This window comes from Epinephelus moara, chromosome 2 (genome assembly GCF_006386435.1).
Source record: "Epinephelus moara isolate mb chromosome 2, YSFRI_EMoa_1.0, whole genome shotgun sequence".
In the NCBI taxonomy this organism is placed as follows: Eukaryota; Metazoa; Chordata; class Actinopteri; order Perciformes; family Serranidae; genus Epinephelus; species Epinephelus moara.
In genome coordinates, this window is record NC_065507.1 from 39,878,815 (window position 1) to 39,898,655 (window position 19,841).

The 19,841-nt window shown below is 40.4% G+C and overlaps 1 protein-coding gene across 4 annotated transcripts in view; it reads left to right on the plus strand.

Annotated features, from left to right (window-relative positions):
• LOC126397419 (RNA-binding protein Musashi homolog 2-like) overlaps positions 1-19,841 on the plus strand; it is a 499,199-nt gene that overhangs the window by 362,283 nt on the left and 117,075 nt on the right. For all 4 annotated transcript variants that reach the window (XM_050056179.1, XM_050056199.1, XM_050056189.1 and 1 more), the window contains exon 8: positions 6,229-6,311. In XM_050056179.1, the coding sequence (XP_049912136.1) occupies positions 6,229-6,311 (83 nt within the window). The remainder of the gene's footprint in view (positions 1-6,228; positions 6,312-19,841) is intronic.

Genomic DNA, 19,841 nt, shown 5'->3' on the forward strand with positions numbered 1-19,841 from the left:
GAGGACAAATTGAGGACAAATAACTTTGTTTACCATTCACAATGTGCGCAGCCATCTTCGTCGTGACGTCAATTCTACCGACTCGGTCTACCTGGACCTTGCCCGAGTTTGATGACGAGACCTCCGGGTAGAACGGGTGTTCTTTTGTACTTTTCCGGACCGGAAACTGTATCAATCCCGGTTCCGGCTACTAATAGAATGCAGCATTAGGCCCTCAGTGTTTTAATGCTCACATGATACAGAATCTTTGACGTTTTTTGGTGGGCGGGGCCTAGCTGGAGGCAAAACCATTCTCTCCAGACATTAAACAGTGCTAGCTTGCCAGTTCTTTTGGCTTGTTTTAGACAATGGAAGAAGGAGGGAGCGCGAGGGGTACTTGAAAAAGTAAACGCTGACCAACGGGACCAGACTGGCCGACCCGTATGCTTTGAACCAGTGGATGGATGATTTGTCAGGATTGCTAAAGGTGGGGTGGCCGGCTTTGTGGTTGATTAATGCCAATCTTACAAAGGACACTTGAATGATTTCCTTTGTTTTGTTTTGCTATCGGAGCTAACATTAGCTTATGTGCTAAAAAATTAGCGTTACAGAGAAATACAATATTTCTCTTAATACATCCCCAATTTCTGATTAGGTGGACATGATAACATTTAATACACATAATGTTATTCATCCCTACAACAGTAAGTACTTTTCCCTTGACCTGATATGAAGTGTGTTTAGTGCGATTCTACCCTGGAATTTTTTGGTTAAACAGGTTCTATTTTGATGCTCTCTGCACTCTGGCATCTTATTTACATTCAAAGTACATGCCTCACCTCAAAACTGTTAGTTATGAGTTGTGGTGGAAAAAAATAGGAGTTAGTAATTTGTATTAGTTTTATGGAGTGTTCCCAGCATCAATATATTGACACCAGGGAGCCTGTTTAGCATCTGTATAACTCCAATGTAAATCCATTAGTGTCATTATTATTATTATTATTACTGTTATTATATAATTTTCCAATGTGACCTGGTTGGTTTAGGCTGGTGTGAAGCTGTCAATTAAACTACTCCACTGGACGGCCTGATATTCTCTGATTCCGTTCATTTGTGTATGTTAGCACTTCCCTCCAGTGAAGGATGAAACATTGTGACCACAGAGCTGCACAACACACAAGCCTTAGTAATGTAAAATCTTGTAAAATGACTTGGAGAAAGAAATTTGCTCATATAGTTCCTTTTGAAATACATTACAGGACTGGCAGTATATTTGTGTGTTGGTGGGTTTGCTTGCACGTTAAGGTCAGCCAAGACCCCATTAATTCAGCATTTTAATTTTATTTGTGCAGTGACTCTGATGGGGTCTGGCATTAGGACACTTGCTTTCATTCTGCCGTTTTGTTTTGCGAGAGGCTGCAAATAGCTGTGTGTGTGTGTGTGTGTGTGTGTGTGTGTGTGTGTGTGTGTGTGTGTGTGTGTACAATAATACATGTGTGCCTTACAAATCTAAATAAGTGTGAGATGCCATTCCAACACTGTGATAATTGCTACCAGCACCTATTACACACCTCAGATTGGAAATTGCATTTTACCATTGAGGGGACAGGTGGAAATTGACAGCCGACATCAAAATAAGTTAATAAATAATGATACAAATATATTTTCCATGTCTGACATGAGAAGACTGGAGTTTGTAGTGGTGTATTGTGCATTGTGCAAAACAAACATGGTGAACTGGAGATGGAATCGACCTGTTCAGACTGATTAGCCAAGTAAACGGAGCTTCCCTGTATTTTCTCTTCTCATCCACTCTGTGTCCAACATTTGACAACTTATGGTTAGTATTCAGGATTGCTTACTCTAGGCCATTTTATTTGCAGTCATCTTAATGCCAATGTCAGGTTGTATTTTAGCTGGTCTTTTGAATTGTAGTCACCCTTTTTCTTGTTTTTATGGTTCACTTATAGCATATATTAACATCCTTTTTAGTTGTTCTTTATAGTCATCTCATTCTGTTCTTTTTGTGCTTTATATTGCTGGTTGTGGTGTTTCATATTATTTTTTTTTATTTATTTTTTTGTTCTATGTTGCAAGTTTCAGGAACATATCCAAATGTGATTTTGTGCTTGAATTTACAATTATTTTCTTACATCGGTGGTCTACAGTATCAAACATCGCTTCAAACTTGTAATGATGTAAGTGGTTATTAACCTGCACAGGTAACAATAGTTTTCATCTGTTTCTTTTTCTTAAAGTAGTCACTCAGAGATACACCAACTTCAAGTTAAACCCAGATTTATATAATTCACATGTTGCTCACAGGTACTACATCAGTGGCAGAAGACTTAGGGCCTAATTCACAAAGAATGAACTGCGGCCCCTGATAGCTCCTTGAATTGCACTGTTTTTTTCATATTGCATTGCATTAGCCTGTTTAAAGTGGTCGCATACCGAACAACTAATCAGTGCTGATGCTATGAAAATAGATGAAGATGTGATGATAACACAGTGCATGCTTTGATTACTTAAGATATAGCTATGCAGTGTTCTAAGCAGACCTGACGGCGTGCAGCAGATGATAGAGCCATAAGACTGGAGACTTGACAAGGACTTGTGACCAAAGACTTGAGACTTGGCTTGGACTTCATAGCTCAAACACTTGGACTTGTAAAAAATGAACATCTGTGCTGTATTTGATTTGATTAAATGGACTTTAGCTTAAAACCACCAGTTTCTCATTTTTTGGTTGTACAAGTAGCATTATAGTGGAAATACACTTACCATTATTCAGTGTTATATTTAGTTATTTATTTTAATTTTTAGCACCTGCTATTACTAAATAAGCTCCTCCTTAGCCACCCCCAGTCACAGTTACCTGCTGCTGATGCTGGTCACAGTGTGTGACATTCTATTTGTCAATGCTTTCTGCTCTGTTGTTGGAGCTTTATGCTCAGTGCCGATCCACTGGCATGATTGGCTGCCTGTATGGTGGCCTGTAATTGACTGCTCAGTTCCATATTTCAATCAACATCATGCTGGAAAGGTGGATGTGTTTCATGGCTCCTTTTTCACTTGTTAGTCGATCATTTTGTCAAGTTACATTTTATGACAATTGGAACAGAAGCTAACTCCTCATCTGTTAAAATAGTGAATAGTACTTCAAATCATGTATCATGCCAGTCAAATCATATATGCTTTTAAAATGTAAAAAAAAAAAAGAGACCAGTAATATGGTCTGAAAGATAGCCTTATGAGTAGACACCATTTGTTACATAAAAAACAAATAATGTAGGCCTACTCCTTGTTAAAATAAATTAAAAGAAGAAAATAAAATAGTTGCAAATACAACCATATGTAAAGTAACCCAGTACATTTAAGTACTTACTAGTGTACTTTAGTACGGTTTGTACAGAAATATATACAGATTTCAGACTCCTGGTGGAAGAAGTCAAGTAGGTTTCAGAAACCTGGTCCAAGGTCCTTACTTATATCTTTGTAATCATCTGCTCAAAACTAGTGTGACGTTATTTCCATCTGAGCACATCTCTGTTAATTAAGCTGCAATAAAAAAATAAGAAGCAGAAAATATACCTCACCAAGGGGAAATTCAATTTCTTTTTCGCTCTGTTGTCATATACACACACATGCACAAACAGGACCTATACATGCATAAAAAAATGGAGAGTCATCAGAGTGAGGGGGCTGACTTGGACAGGCGCCCTGAGCAGTTCAGTGCTCAAGGGCACCTTGAACTGGCACCTCTCCAGCCACCAGTCCACGCTCCACACTTGGTCTAAATGGAGACTTGAACCGGTGACCCTCCAGTTCTCAAGCTCAGTCCCTATTAACTGAGCAACCATCAGCATATCACTGCCGCCCCAAAACCGAGACCCAGTATTAAACAACCCAAGGTAAATTTAATCAAGACCGTAATAACAGTAAGCTCAGCCATTATCGGCGTTACTTTTTAAAGTTTCGGTTTCATGTATCATCATTCCGCTGCCTCTCTCCTGCTCTCTGCATGTCAGGGCTGAAATCCTCACAGCACACACAGCTCTCTGCATGTCAGGGCTGAAATCCTCACAGCACACACACACACACACACACACACACACACACTCAACAGAGAGAAGTCAGAGAGGCCGCGGTGCAGATGAAGGGAATATAACTTCAAGATTACTCTAGTTGAGACAACTATGCTTGTGAGTAAGTGCGTGAAAAACCTCTGCCAACCAAGCCAATACTTTATCAATGTGATGAGCATGTAGAAAGCCATAGCCTTTTTCAACCCGCTCTGTCATTGAAATATGATTCTCTCATTCACCGTTATTATGACTTAGCACATCGCTAATAGCAAACTGTTAAACGACAAACTTAAATGAAAGCTGTCTGTATGTAGGCTAACACTTTATCTGAAGATGTACCTACACATATATATATATATATATATATATATATATATATATATGTGTGTGTGTGTGTGTGTGTGTGTGTGTGTGTGTGCACGTATGGAAAAAGAAAAAGTGGATCTGTTGCTCGCTGTTGAAAATGTGGCCTGTCGACATGATCTCGACGTGACATCAAAAATAATTGTAAGCCAGTCTTGTTCAGTGAATCAGTTTATCATGTACACACATCATGTAAAAATATTTAGGCCTAATATTTAAGATTGTTTGCTTATAAATACATGAACCTGGTTGTTCTATATTTAAAACACATTGGGTTTATTAGTGCTATTAAATAAATCACATTATTACTTATTATACTCATTATTATTACTTGAGCTTGTTTTATTTATTCATTTCACAGATAGTTATACATCGTTAGTCCTTAAATTAAATTCATTATGGACGTGGACTTAAAATCATTGTTTTATTTTATGGCCTTGCTGCCCTGGCTTTTGGCCTTTGTGCCCTCAAAAAACTGACAACATGAAAGGCCAAGTGGCCTCTCCCCTAAAATGACGAAATTCCAGGCCTGTTCTGATGAATGCCCACAGCTCACAACTGTTACTGCGTTTGTGTTAGCACACAGTTGACCATTTAACACATTCAGCAGACACACAGCTACATCAGCATTTATTTAGAATAATGTCTTCTTCCTCATGATCAATCTGAGTTCAGCAATCATTGTTCTTTTAGCTGCTTTGGTCTTTACCAACATTTATCATTTCTCCACTAGTTAGTCGCTCACGTAGTCTGCTGCTTGGTGCTGAGCAGGTAGAGTACAGTGGGTTTATCAGAGCATTCTCTCTCAAAACTTCAGAAAGCTGCAGCAGATGTGTTTTTGTCCCTGCAAGTGACTTGTTTGCTTGAATTGGCAAGACTTCAGCAGCAACAACAGAGACAATGGGGAGTGACAGAATAGGGGATGTTATTGAATGGTTCGGAGAATGGAAATTTGGCCCTAACACTGCACCAACAATCGATAGTGTAAACAGTGTGACTGCTACTCTCAGTTGCATGCTCTCAGTCTCTCAGTTGATTTGTGCATTTAGATATATGTTGGAGTGAACTTGGTGTTGCCTTGTGCTCAAGACCATGTTATTTTCACAGAATTCTGGCCACCTAGAGGACATTATTATTATTATACAGTTGATCAGAAGCAATGAACACAGACAGTACACACTTAAACATGTTTTACTGTCAGCGAAGTAAAGGAGAGAGAATGGGTGTTTGTGGATGTTTGCACTGTGGTCAACCATCAGTGTGTCTGCATATGTACTTCTGTTGATTCTCAAATATCCCTGTGTGACATGCAAGTGATTAGGTAATGCCTGTGAATCATTATACTACCCTGTATTAGTGTGTTCCCATTTACCCTACAGTGTTGATTTAGAAGCTTATCCTAAAACTGTGTGTAATAAAGCTGAAAATATTCTGCCAATAGTTCAAGCCTAAGTCGCTAAGTAAGCTTCTCTATTGAAATACCGATAAAGCGAACACATTATATACACCCGTCTAAGTCTATTATTGGTCTCTATGTCTGTTGTATTATGCTTTTCCTTCACTTTAAACCAAAATATAGTAGTCCAGTTGTGAGATGTGTATCATGGCCACAGGGCTTTTGTTGTAGCAGGACTATAAAGCTTAGTGAGCCCAAGGAATCAAAGGAAGCTCTGTGTCTGTGTCATCGCTTTTGTGGAATTATGACCAAGTGTCCCCTCCTCCCCCCTCTTTTCTATGTCTTGCCTCCTCTTTCTCTCCTCTTGCCTTTATTCTCTCTACCCATCTATCTCCTCTGCAGGTTTTGGCTTTGTAACATTTGAAATTGAGGATGTGGTGGAAAAAGTCTGCGAGATCCATTTTCATGAAATCAATAATAAAATGGTGAGTTGCTCCCATTGCATTTCAGAATGTCTGACACAGATCTGGATTAATATTTATTTGATTTTCTTCAGTGTAGCACTGAAAGTGATGGTGGAAACTGATACTGGACCAGCCAGGATGGACACTTGTATACTCTCACACACACACACACACACACACACACACTTGGACCTGCACACACACCAGTGAGATATGGAGGGATGAGGGAAGTAGAGGTCAGCTGTCTGTTCAATGCAACTGACCACTAACCATGAAATTGTGTGTATGATCCCGAAGCACGCAAAAGGGCAGAACAACCTGGCCTTACCTCTGCCCCCATGTCCAATTTCCACGCCAGGATGCTCTGCAAATTAGTCTGGAATGGCTGGCCATGAATGAAGGTTTGTCATTGTAACAGATAAAAAAGGTCAGAATGAACATGGGGGCCCAACAGAAGGTCCCAAGGTAGTGTATCTGCTCCCAACCTTCAGCTTAAATGCTCAAGTATTATCGCAGAACACAGTCTTGCTGGTTCCATGGCATTAAATGCAGCTGCCCATTGCGTAACACCATTATGTCACATTATGACATATCCTAATCCAAATTCATCCAATTGGCCCCAAACGAACAAAACAAAAACACAATAACCTGATTATTCCTCCCCTGTGTCCCACTGTTTTTTCCTGGGAAGCAATGGGAATCTAGACACATCGAGACCCAGTGTTTCTGCTAAACAAATAAACTTGCCTGGTTTGCCACGAGAACACCAAACACTATTGACAGTTTACCTCTGGTGTTAATAGGGTGTTTGGTTTGTGCTTCATTAAAAACACTACATTGATTTTCAGTAAATGAGTTCATTTTTGGATCTTAGAGCTTTCAGCCACCTCTGGGGCCTTCATCTATAAATAGAGCTTGTTCTGTTTTCATGGAGTTGTAATGGAGAGGGATGGTGAGTTGCTGTTCCTAGACACCTTTGTTCAAACCCACTCAAACAAACCAATAGGCTATCTCAATTTAAACACCAACCACCACTTCCAACATTACATATCAGTGGGGAAGGACTGTCCTACACAGAGAACAATATCTTCTTAATAAGAGGAGGATAGAGAGAGGTAGGTGCAGAAGGTCTGGGGGGCACTCGGGAGACCAAATTGGTACAAAGACTCAATGATTAGAATTAGACAACATCAACTGTCTGTAAACACCAGACTAGAACTGCTCCCAGCACTTAAAATAGATCAAAGGTCATCGAGCAGAAGTCAGTGGATGATGGAAGAAAGATCAAGGAGGACATTTCTGTTTGGTCTTGTCTTCACGTATGCCAAAATGTGTCAAAACGCCAGACTCTTTGGTACAAGCTGCTCAGGTGGCTCAGTAGGCTTGGTGTTTGAGTTCTCCTCCATATTGCTTCAAGGTCGGGGACTAGACGGGGTGGAGTCACATGACTACACATGCAGCAGTACGTTTTTAAGGGGACAGTACATGAACACACACAATGAGGTAAGTATTAACAGAATTAAATTTAAAAAAAACAAAAAAACGCTACATTTATTTTCATGGGCAAGATTATGACAGTTAGAGGTTCTGAATGTCGGTTTTGATTAATTTTCGATGAATCGCCCAGCCCTAGCTACATTCCAATATGTCTGTAACGGCATGTAGAAGAGCTGTTCCCATCAGAAAGCATCTGGCAGTGGCAACTGGGGCAGTCTACCACAGCAGCATTGCTATGGCAGCCTTCTATAGTTTTAATGGACCGGCCCCACACTGTATGGTGAATGATGTGCACCTGTGCAGAGAAGTATGACATGAACAAACAGTGGATGTATGGGAAAGACATCCATGAATTTTGATATTACAGCGGTCAGGTTGCCATTGATCTTATATGTATCAGATTTTAGACCACATAGGAAAATGGCCTAGATCTGAATTGGAAAAAAATGGATTTCCTTGTCCACATTACTCTGAAAAACAAATCAGATCTGTTATCACATTAGAGCAAAAAAAATCAAATTTGGGCCATGTTTGCTTGTTATATGTATGTAACTTTACTGTAGAGGCTAATGTTTTGTCATCATGTATCTCCATGAATGTCACATCCCCTCAGCCATCTCCCATCTACATTATGAACTGCATTGCTGAATACTGAACTACTTCCTCTGTATTTTTGTCACAGTGCAACAGTTAAGTGAATTGGACTTGTAACACTCATATTAAGAAGTCTCTAAACAGAACTAATAGAAGTTTAGAATAAACATGGCCCAGTCCCAATGTTTTAAACTGTGGCCGATTTTTGACTTCAGACTTCTTACTCTATAGCTCAACATTTAGTAATCTGTGTTAGTCAAAAGGATATGATCCCTTTACAAAATACCTTCTCACAAATACAACACACACACACACACACACACACACACACACACACACACACGTTAGCGTTACACATGTCGTCTTATCTCTCCTTAATTATACAGTAAGATGATCCCATGCTGCCATCAATGTGAGCTCTTTTTCCCCCAGTCTTGTTACTGTAATGTCACTGAGTCAGCATGCAGCTGATATCATCCAAACAACCCAGAGCTGTGGACAGTAGGAGGAAGCCCTGCATCTGCTAGCTATTGATTTTCACATGATATCACATCACATGCTTTTATTGTTTGGGGAGCTCAACAGTGCTGACCATGATTTCTTTATTTTAGTCGATATCTCCCCATAGAGACCCGGCAGCCTCCCTCCTCCTTCCACACCACTCATCGACTGGCCTGCTTTAAATTGGGCTACAAGGGAATTGCATGCATTCTTAGCAGGGGAAAACAGGCAAGAGGAGGGGGTAATACAGAAACATAGGGGAGAAGAAGAAAAAGAATTGCAGCTGGAATCCCAGACCTCACAGGCATTAATACCAAGTACAAATTCAGTAAATAAGTAGTAGTGTTTTTTTTTTAATTTGCCTTTGCTGTTTGCTGTCAGTGTAGAGTAATATAAGCCCTGATTTCCCAAATGTATTGTGAAAATCCAAGAGTACTGGACTACAGCAGGAAACGCTGCAGTTGGTTCCTGAGCTGAAAACCGACCAGTGATCTTGCAGTTACCATGCATGTAGACCATTAGGGCATCAGGACAACGGACTTTATTCAGTTATGTATTTTTGACGGCAAAAGATAGTAAATATTGAAACTAACAAACACGTGGTTACATTTAGCCAACACATGCTCTGGAGCCTTTGTGCTCCTCTGTCTCCACTGGATAGTGTGACGTGTGTGGTTGTGCTGCTACCGTGGTCCTGCCAGATGCCTCCTGCTGCTGCTGTTATCATTAGTCATACTTCTGCTGTTATTATACACATATGATTATTGTCACACATGTAAACTATCAGATATTAATATATTATTATTAATTATAATATTATTACTTTAATTAATGTTGTTGTAAGCTACTGTCATTACCGTCTGTCCTACATCTCTCTCTCTTTCTGTCTCTCTCTCTGTCTCATTGTGTCATACAGATTACTGTTAATTTATTATGTTGATCTGGTCTGTACGACATCTATTGCACGTCTGTCCGTCCTACCATTTTTTTCCCTGTTAAAGGGGTTTTTTTTGGGGGAGTTTTTCCTTATCTGCTGCGAGGATCCTAAGGACAGAGGGATATCGTATGCTGTAAAGCCCTGTGAGGCAAATTGTGATTTGTGATATTGGGCTTTATAAATAAAATTGATTGATTGATGGATTGATGCACGTGGTCGGGATTAGGAAAGAACAGGGTTTGACTTTACAATCACATGGGGAGCGAACACTGGCCTGCTCGGTGAAAGTTGGTGACTGCTGGACTCATCACCACTCGCCCTACTTGGACCTTCACCACCTTAACTTTTGTTGTTGTCACGTCGCGTTTCCCCCCTGATGCCAACCAGCTGCGTATCAGGCTGACATGAAAGGCTTTTTTCGTCAGTGTCTGATGCCGGAAGTCACAGACCAAGCGCTGGTATTTGACGACTTTGGAGTGAGGCCAGGTTGTCAGTGCAGTACTCTACTAATCAGAGTTGGGTATAACTCTGAAACAAGTGTTGAGTTTGAAATGACAGTGCAATATGTTAACTTTACAAAGACAACTGAGCGGATAAAAAGTAAATATATAAACACACACAGGGATTAATAAATAACGGACCGTCTATAATGTAGTCTGTTCCAAATAAAGCTGGGAGCCTCTGCAGTTGTGGTGAGTAAAAGTCCTGCCGCTATTTGTTAATGTTATTACTTTATGTCCGACCGTGAGGATGTACCATTGTTTGCTAGCTTGATGCTAATGACAGTAACGTTAACTTAGTGGGTTGCCAAAGTGCCTCTGCTGTTTCACACCATCATTTCCCTCTTTTACTCTGTGTGGTAACATCCCTAGAGGAAATATTAAAAATGCTGGGGTGTTGTTGTCATACAGTTGTCTACGGCAGCAGATTGTTGTGTGTTTCTACTGGTCAAAGTGACGGCTGTGATGGGAGAATTGGATCTCAGTGAAGGGCAAGTGGTCCATAACTTTAATTTTGGAGACAAAAAAATGTAGGCTTAGCGCCCTGTGGTCCATTGCCCAATAGGAAAAGTAGAATACTCAAAAGTACTTTAAAAGTGCTTGAGTTACTTTTCTCAGGGAGTAACGTTGGAAGTACTTTTAAAGTAATTGAGTTACTTTACTCAGGGAGTAACGCAGTAAAGTAACTGGTTACTTTTTTAGAAAGTAACGCAGTAACGTACTTTGATTACTTTTAAAGTAACCCTTACCCAACACTGCTACTAATTATCTGTAAAACTTAATTAGTAGAAGTATTCTGCTCCCAAGATGATAGTAGAGAAACAAAAGGAAATCAGGGGAGACTGAGTAAAACAGGGAATGATATTACCATGACATTGTGGTTCATAGTCACACATCCTCACAAAAAGTGATGTAGGATGTTAGTGTCAAGTGTGTTCATCCAGGTCTGAAGTAACAGATTCAAAAACACTCCAATCAGTGCAGTCAAAGCAGGCTTGTAAATGCCTCATTGGTCATTTCCTCATCATCTTTACCCTTAAGTTTAGCAAATTTTGTGCCTGTAGATTGGAGGAAAATGAACCAGACAGTAGTCAGAGAGTCCCAAAGCTGCATGGGAAACGGGGAGTGACGGTGTCCCTAATTGATGTATAGCAATGTTATTATCCTTGGTGGGACACTTGATATGTTGTCTGTATTTTGAAAGTTTGTGCCTTAGGTTTGCTCTGTTAAAGTCCCCCAGAACAATAAGAATGGAGTAAGTGGCAAATCAATGGATGTCTTCCAACCACTCAAAGCTTTTTTACACTACGTTACATCCATCCATTCACACACACATTCATACACTGAGGCTACCATAAAAGGCATCGCCTGCTACTTAGTTAAACATTCATACACACACACACACCCAGTGGCACAGCCATCAGGAGCTATTTGGTGTCTAGTAGCTTGCCCAAGGATACTTTGACAATGCAGACTAAAGGAACTAGGAATTTAACCATTTATCTTCCAATTAGTGGATGACCTGCTTTACCTCCTGAGCTACATCAGCACTGAGTCTGGGGTCTCTACATTAGTGATATGGTCAGCAAGGTGTGTAATGCTTCACTAACACAGGCCTGTGGAGGGATGTAAACTCCAACCAGAGCAAGCAAGGAAAACATAAAGGTTTACAGTTAATTAAAGAAAGTCTCCAGGTAATGACAGTGATTTCTTCAACATTGTGACATCTGTAGACCAAGTTTTGTTTATGTAAAAGCATAGTTATAGTTATAGTTAGTTATATTATATAGAATACATAGTAGAACTGTACATATTTTGCACATAGCACTGGAGCTACAGAGGTTTACAGGTTGGCAGCACAGGACACAAAACTATAACATGAGTATAAAAGTATCAAGTAGGTTTAAATCCATTGAGAGAGGGGTGGAGAGTGTGTGAGGGGAGAGATGCACACTGGTATGGCTTTTTGGAAGAACGGCATTTTGTAACGCAACTTGACCCTATATCGATATAAACAGTATTGTCTAAATCTATATCTTGCTTGGAAATATAATGATGTATCATACATAGTTGTTATCATACAGCCTTAGAGTGTAGGCTCCGGTATGTGTTCAACAAAACAGGTTTCAGCGAGGCACAGTGCAGCAGATGTGCAAAAGTCCGTGTTTGCTCTGTTGAGAATCAGCAGCTTGTCCATCTTGTTGGCCAGAGAGCTTACATGTATCAGATGTTTTGACGGGAGTGCATTTTGAAATCCCTGTTGTCGCAGTTTAATGAGCGCTTAGGCTCTTTTCCCCCATCTGCATCTCTTAGTAATCCCATATAAAGCTGCTGTTCTTCAAACTAAAAGCTCCGTAAAACTTTCCAGTTCAATGAAAAACAGTGAAAATATATGATGTTACTTTTAGAAAGTTCAAAGTCCCCACTGAATGTAACTAGAGGAGAGCAAAAAAACTAAACAAATAAACAAAAACAGTGAAGAGTAAGATTAGGCCCGGCGGGACGGAAGAGTTGGCCACTGAAGCTAATGCTAATGCTACCGCTAACTTAGCAACAGACGGTGATACAGATGGGGACCGTCACACTGTACTACTTCGGGCTATCGAATCCATAAAACAAGAATTGGTAGCAAAGAAAGAGGAGAAGGCAGAATCCCAGTCTGCAGAACTTCGGGACCAAGCCTCACAGATTCGGTCAGAATTCCGAACCGCTGTGGTACAAGTCAATACGAGAGTCGCAGCAGCCGAGGGCCGTTTAGCTGAGTTACAGACGGGAGTGGACGGCCACTCTGATTTGATAGTTGCCATGGAGTCAGAAATAACCTCTATGAAAAGGAAGTATCAACCCTAAGAGAACACTGTGAGGAACTAGAAATGAGATCACGTCGCTGGAATATCCTGGTCTGGGGTGTGAAAGAGGGCTGGGAGAATGGTGTACAACCATCACAGTTTGTAGCTAACATGCTAAAGCAGGCCCTAGCTTTGAATAAGTCACCTACCATCGATGTAGCCCATAGAACGCTTTGCAGCAGATCGACCCAGGAGAATCTCCCTCCCCGAGCATTTGTGGCAAGATGCCACCATCTTCATGAGAAGGATCTACTACTGAAGAAAGCCGCGGTGATGAGGGATTTGATGACCGCCGATGGAGATCGGATTCAGGCTTTGCTCTGGGGATGTGAGGGGGTACGCTTTGGAATAAAGTTTCCAGCAATGTTCAGAATAACGACGAAAGATGGCCAGGAATCAAGCGAGTTCGTTTTGAAGAATGTGGTACACAAGGATACATAAGGGATTGTTTGGTTTGCAGTTCAGTTAGCCGTAAGCCACGAGCTCGCTAAGATTAGCAGCAGCATCAGTGTTGAGAATTACAGCTAAAAACTACAAGTCGGAAATGGCGACCGCCGACGTCAGTTAAAGACCACAAAAGAGTACAAACCAACATGGTGGCCCCATCCTACGTGAATGCGCCTAGAGACTATAGCCGAGTTGAAGTTGTGATTGGTTTTGTCCTGGGGTGAAGCTGACCTTATTTTCTATTAAGTTCATACAAATTGTGGGTTTATGGTCAAACCAGAGCTGTATACTTGTTTTATTGATAACAAAGAAGAAAGTATTAGATACATGTCATGGGTAATTTAATACGGAAGACGAGAACGGCCATGTATTATTCTTTTTTTTGTGCACTGTTATCTCGAGATAACAGTCTTTGTTATCTCATGATAACGACTTATTAATTCATTATCTCGAGATAACANTTAGAGACAAACCATCCATCTGTCTGTCATCTCACCTGTTTGGCCTGCCTTGACCAGCGAATTCATCAGCTTGTAACAATTCGACAACAACAGAAACTGAGGCTTATGTCACAACGCTACCTTTACAGGTCACAGGAGGCACAGGTTCACGGTGCCAAGCTGAAACCCCTGATATAACATAACCCCAAAAAACGTAACTGTTTTTGCTTTCAAAATGCAGCAATAAATTGTATAAAAACGTAATTAAATTAAATCAAACTCAAATTAACACGCGTCCGGCTCGGATGATTCACTCAATTAACAGCGCGTCATGCCGATACAGAAAACAAATAACTCCCACTGTGCATTTACTGCTTGTTTATTAATTCCAGTCACGTTTCATAGTAGCTGCAGCAGCAACAGCTAGTTGCCAACAGCTGTCTTGTTATTATTTCTTTATTACAGATATGCGACGTTATTTGGCCATGGTGATCGCCACTTGCTGTTGGTCAGTTTTTCTTCTGATGTTGTTTTTTTATCTGTGTACACTGTCTTGGTTCGTCGTGTCAGAGGTAGTGAGTTTTTGAGTATAGACATTTGTTTGTTTTTGCATCTTCAGCACCAAGGACAGCGCTTAAAGTGATTTTGTTATAACCGCTGCCTGTCACAGACTCGGGGATATCTTCAGCACCAAGGACAGCGCTCAGACTACGGTAGTTCTTGTCTGCATTTGTCATGTGGTGAATTCTACTGTTGGCCTCCTTATGGAAAAAATGTAATAAAATTTGCATTTGTTAGAACTTCTTAATGTTTTATTTGTGTGTAGCTTATGGCAGCCAGTCAGCAGCCTTATAATAACATGCAGATGATAACGATTGGCTGAAAGCGACACACCTGATTAACTGATGAATCTGTCAATCAGAATCATAAATTTGATTGACAGATTTATCAGCCAATGGTGACGTTCGTTGACCTGCGACGTCAGGGGAGTCTCAAAATTCACCACACAGATTTCTCTCACAAATGTAGAGAGGTTCACAAATGAGAAGCAGTTTGTAAATACACATTCAGCGATTCAGATGATCTGTGAATTTATATTACAAGTGTGCTTCAAAATAATATTTGTGAAGCAGAGCGTGTGCATTTCCGAATTTATATTACAAGTTTGCATAAACATTATATTTGTGAACCAGAGCGTGTGCATTTGCGAAACAGATCGTGGGCATTAGTGAGTCCGAAATACAACTGCGAACCAGAGCATGTGTATTCGTGAGAAACCCTGCGTGAGTTCATTCATTATGAGACTGATCTGACCCCATAGATAGGCATTAGCACTGTCACGATTATGATGTTTAAGACTGTTACTTTGAGTGTGTTAAATGTGTATTTGTATGTGTCTAGTACTCAGGTTACCCCTACCCTACCCTGTTCCCTTTGGCTTTCTTTTTTCTCTCTTTTTCCCTCTTTTTTCCTTTTATCTCCCTCCTCCCTCTATGGCATATGTGGCTTCACCCTCGACACTAAATTTGGGGACCATCCAATGCAGCCATTTCAGGCCAGCAGGCGACATTCGAGCAGTGATATGTGGAGCGACCCTCTGAATGACATCCATGGCTAAAGGTATAGGCGGGGCTAATACTACATTAGTGAGTTGGAATGTAAGGGCTAAGCGCAGTAAAGTGTTCTCTCATTTAAATAAACTGATATCTGATATAGTGTATTTACAGGAAACTAAACTATTGAATAAGGATCATGCTAAATTACGCAGGGGAGGGTTCGCACAGGTGAGCAGAGGCAGAGGGGTAGCAATTCTTTTACATCAGGATATACAGTTTGAAATGTCAAATATCATTAGAGACAAAAATGGACGCTACATTATAGTTCAAGGGAAGTTATTTAATAAGCTCGTACTGCTTGCTAACGTCTACAACCCTAACTGGGATGACGTTGATTTCTTTAGTAACTTCTTTTCAACTTTACTCGACTTGGACTCGCATGAGTTAATCTTGGAGATCTGAATTGTATCCTTCATCAGGAGCACAAAGGTTACTACGCTTAACCAAATCTGCACAATGTATAAATTTGTTTCTTCAGTCGTACGAGTGATTGATCCATGGAGATTTAAACACCCGTCGACCAAACAATTCTCTTTCTTCTCACCCGTAGATCAATCCTATACAAGAATTGACTATTTCTTAATTGATCAAAAGCTATTGCCCATAATTAGACATATAGAATATGGTAGTATTGTCATATCCGACCACAGTCCTGTTCTTTTGAAACTTTGTTTCCCAGAATATACTCCCTCATTGTACATGGCGTCTCAATCCAAGATTACTGGCAGATAAGGCAGATACTCATATTGATTTGTTCCTCAAAACTAATGTATCTCCTGAAATAAGGTATTTGTGGGAGTCCATGAAAGCACATGTGAGAGGTCAAATCAGGCCTGGAATTTCGTCATTTTAGGGGCAAGGCCACTTGGCCTTGACACTTGTTGTCAATTTTTTGAGGGCACAAAGGCCAAAAGCCAGAGCAGCAAGGCCATAAAATAAAACAATGATTTTAAGTCCACGTCCATAATGAATTTAATTTAAGGACTAGCGATGTATAACTATCTGTGAAATGAATAAATAAAACAAGCTCAAGTAATAATAATGAGTATAATAAGTAATAATGTAATTTATTTAATAGCACTAATAAACCCAATGTGTTTTAAATATAGAACAACCAGGTTCATGTATTTATAAGCAAACAATCTTAAATGTTAGGCCTAAATATTTTTTGAGTGTACATGATAAACTGATTCACTGAACAAGACTGGCTTACAGTTATTTTTGATGTGTTGTTAGATAGCTAACAAACAAACAAACTACTGGGCTACTCAATTACTATTTCAACTGGGCCGCATTTCAAAACCAGACAATGTCGATGGGCCACAGTTTTAGCAGCGAGAGTCCACTTTTTTTTTTTTGCATACATATATATATTTGTAGATATACAGGCATGGGCCTCCTCAACATGATGCAGAAACAGACTAAAAAAAGATCTATCAATGCATAGAAGCATAAGTGACAATAACAGTATCTAATAACACACACTATCTCTCTACCAGCATCTCCCTCTCCCCTCTCCTCCACACACACACATGCACACACCTCCCCTCATTTAAAACCCAATAATATCTGACTGGAATATAAATATTCCTCCTGACATCACAATACTGAGTGAAGAAAGTCATGTTATCTCAGCATGAAGACAAACATCAATATCAGTCATTCATCCCGCTCTCTGTCCCTCCTCTACTGAGGACACTCACTGTCTGCAGGTCGGCTGCCTCAGGTACATCTTCAGATAAAGTGTTAGCCTACATACAGACAGATTTCATTTAGTTTGTCTTTAACACTTTGCTGTTAGCACCGCAACTCGCGAGCACAAATGAGACTGTGGACAGAGCGGGTTGAAATATTGCTTTCTACATGCTGATCACATGTATTGATAAATTTCTACATGCTGATCACATGTATTGATAAAGTATTGGCTTGGCTGGCAGAGGTTTTATTGCACTCACTTACAGTAACAAGCGTAGTTGTTGTTAACTAGAGTGATCTTGAAGTTATATTCCCTTCATCTGCACCGCGGCCCCACCGCTGCAGAAAGATGATACATGAAACCTAAACTTTAAAAAGTAACGCTGATAATGGCGGAGCTTACTATTATTACGGTCTTTGTTAAATTTGCCTTGGGTTGTTTCATACCGGGTCTCGGTACTGATCCCTGCCCAGGCGTTTGATGAAGTTTCCTGCTTGGCCTGTGATAGACTGGTGTCAAACTGTCGTTGTAGCCCGTCCGAGCGGTTCATGCCAGGCTCGAATCAAACCCACCATTGGTGATGTACGCATCGTCTCAGTTGATGTTGCCCAATAAGAATCCAGAATGTCATCGCATTTTTTTTCTCAATAGACGCAGGTGTCAAAGCCGTGTTGACAGGAGAGAGGCAGAGGAGAAAACCTCCAAATCACCTGGGGCAGTGCGGGCGGGGCATCAAGGTCACTGTGGCCTTAAGGCAGCCAAATTAAGGGGGCCCTCGTGGCCCTCGTGAAATTCCTGCCCTGGGTCAAATAATTTCCTACAGTTCTAGTGAAACTAAGAGGAAAAATAAAAGAACTTCAGAACTGATGGACAGAATTAAAGTAGTTGACCAACTGCATTCTACATCATCTTCTGAGAATTTGTATAGAGAGAGAATATCGCTTCAGACGGAATTTGATTCCCTTACAAATGATAGCGCTATAGATCAACATTTAAAATCGTTATGGTTTCTATGAACATGGGGAGTGCGCCAGTAAACTCCTGTGCCATCAGCTCAGGCAGTCTGCGATGGCTGGTTTTATATCTGCAATAAAAGACGGGGCGGGTAACATCATCAGGAACCAATTTATGTAATTTTATAAAGACCTGTGTATGTCTGAGGTGAATAACATGGAAGAAGTGGAGGAATTTTTTAGTAATTTGGAGATGCCCCATTTGGATGCACCAGATAAAAATGAATTAGAGAGAGGCATAACTGCAGTAGAAATTGAGAATGCAATAAAGAAAATGAAATCCAGTAAGGCACCAGGCCCTGATAGGTACCCAATAGAATTTTACAAGTCATTTGCTCCTAAACTAATACTAGTACTTGTAAAGCTATTTATAGAGGTTCTTGATAAAAAAGGTTCTTCTTCCAACAATGGCACAGGCCTCTATTTCATTGTTACTCAAAAAAAAATAAAGACCCACTGCTTTGTGAGTCTTACCGTCCGGTGAGTCTGCTCTGTTGCGATTACAAAATCTAAGCTAAAGTTTTGGCAGGAAGAATTGAGGAGATTATGACTGAATTAATACACCCAGATCAGACGGGATTCCTTGCAGGCAGACAATTATCAAGTAATCTTCGTCTTGTATTCAATATTATTTATCAGCCTAATGATGTGGAGCCTGAGATTATAATATATCAGTGGATTCCTATAAGGCATTCGATAGAGTAGAATACAACTTCCTCTTCACCGCACTGAAGTAATTTGGCTTCGGCACTGTTTACTGCTCATTGATTAAGATTTTGTATGCAGTGCCGCAGGCCTCAGTGCGAACGAATAAAATAATTTCAGAATATTTCCCCCTTTCTCGTGGCTCGAGACAAGGCTGCCCATTGAGCCCCCAATTATTCAATCTCGCCATCGAACCACTGGCTGTGATTCTAAGAGAGGAGGCTGGTTTGGTTGGTGTGCAGAGGGTGGGGGGGGGGTCTACATAAAGTATCTCTTTACGCTGACAATCTCCTCCTTTTTCTAGCGAAGCCACATACCACCACGCCGATTGCTCTAGACTTTATCACAAAGTTCAGTCGGGTATCTGGTTACAGCAAAATCTTAATAAGAGTGTTTTATTCCCCATTGATGATAAAGCAATTATCATTTCAGAACTTTACCTTTTCTGTGAGTAAAGATAGCTTTATTTACTTAGGAGTCTGTGTTACCTATAAATATAAAGACCTGCTGGATAAAAATTTTAAAACTGCTCTTAACAAGGCTAAACAACATGGAGAGATGGTCATCACTTCCCTTGCGCAAGCGGTAGGGGTGTAACTGTACACAAAAATCTCGGTGCGGTACGTACCTCGGTACACAAGTCACGGTTCGTTTTTTTTTCGGTACAGTAATGAAAAAATAGACAACTATTAAATATCTTTTACTTATTGGTAACCTTATTAAAACATACCACCACAGCAGTTAACTCTTTTTACA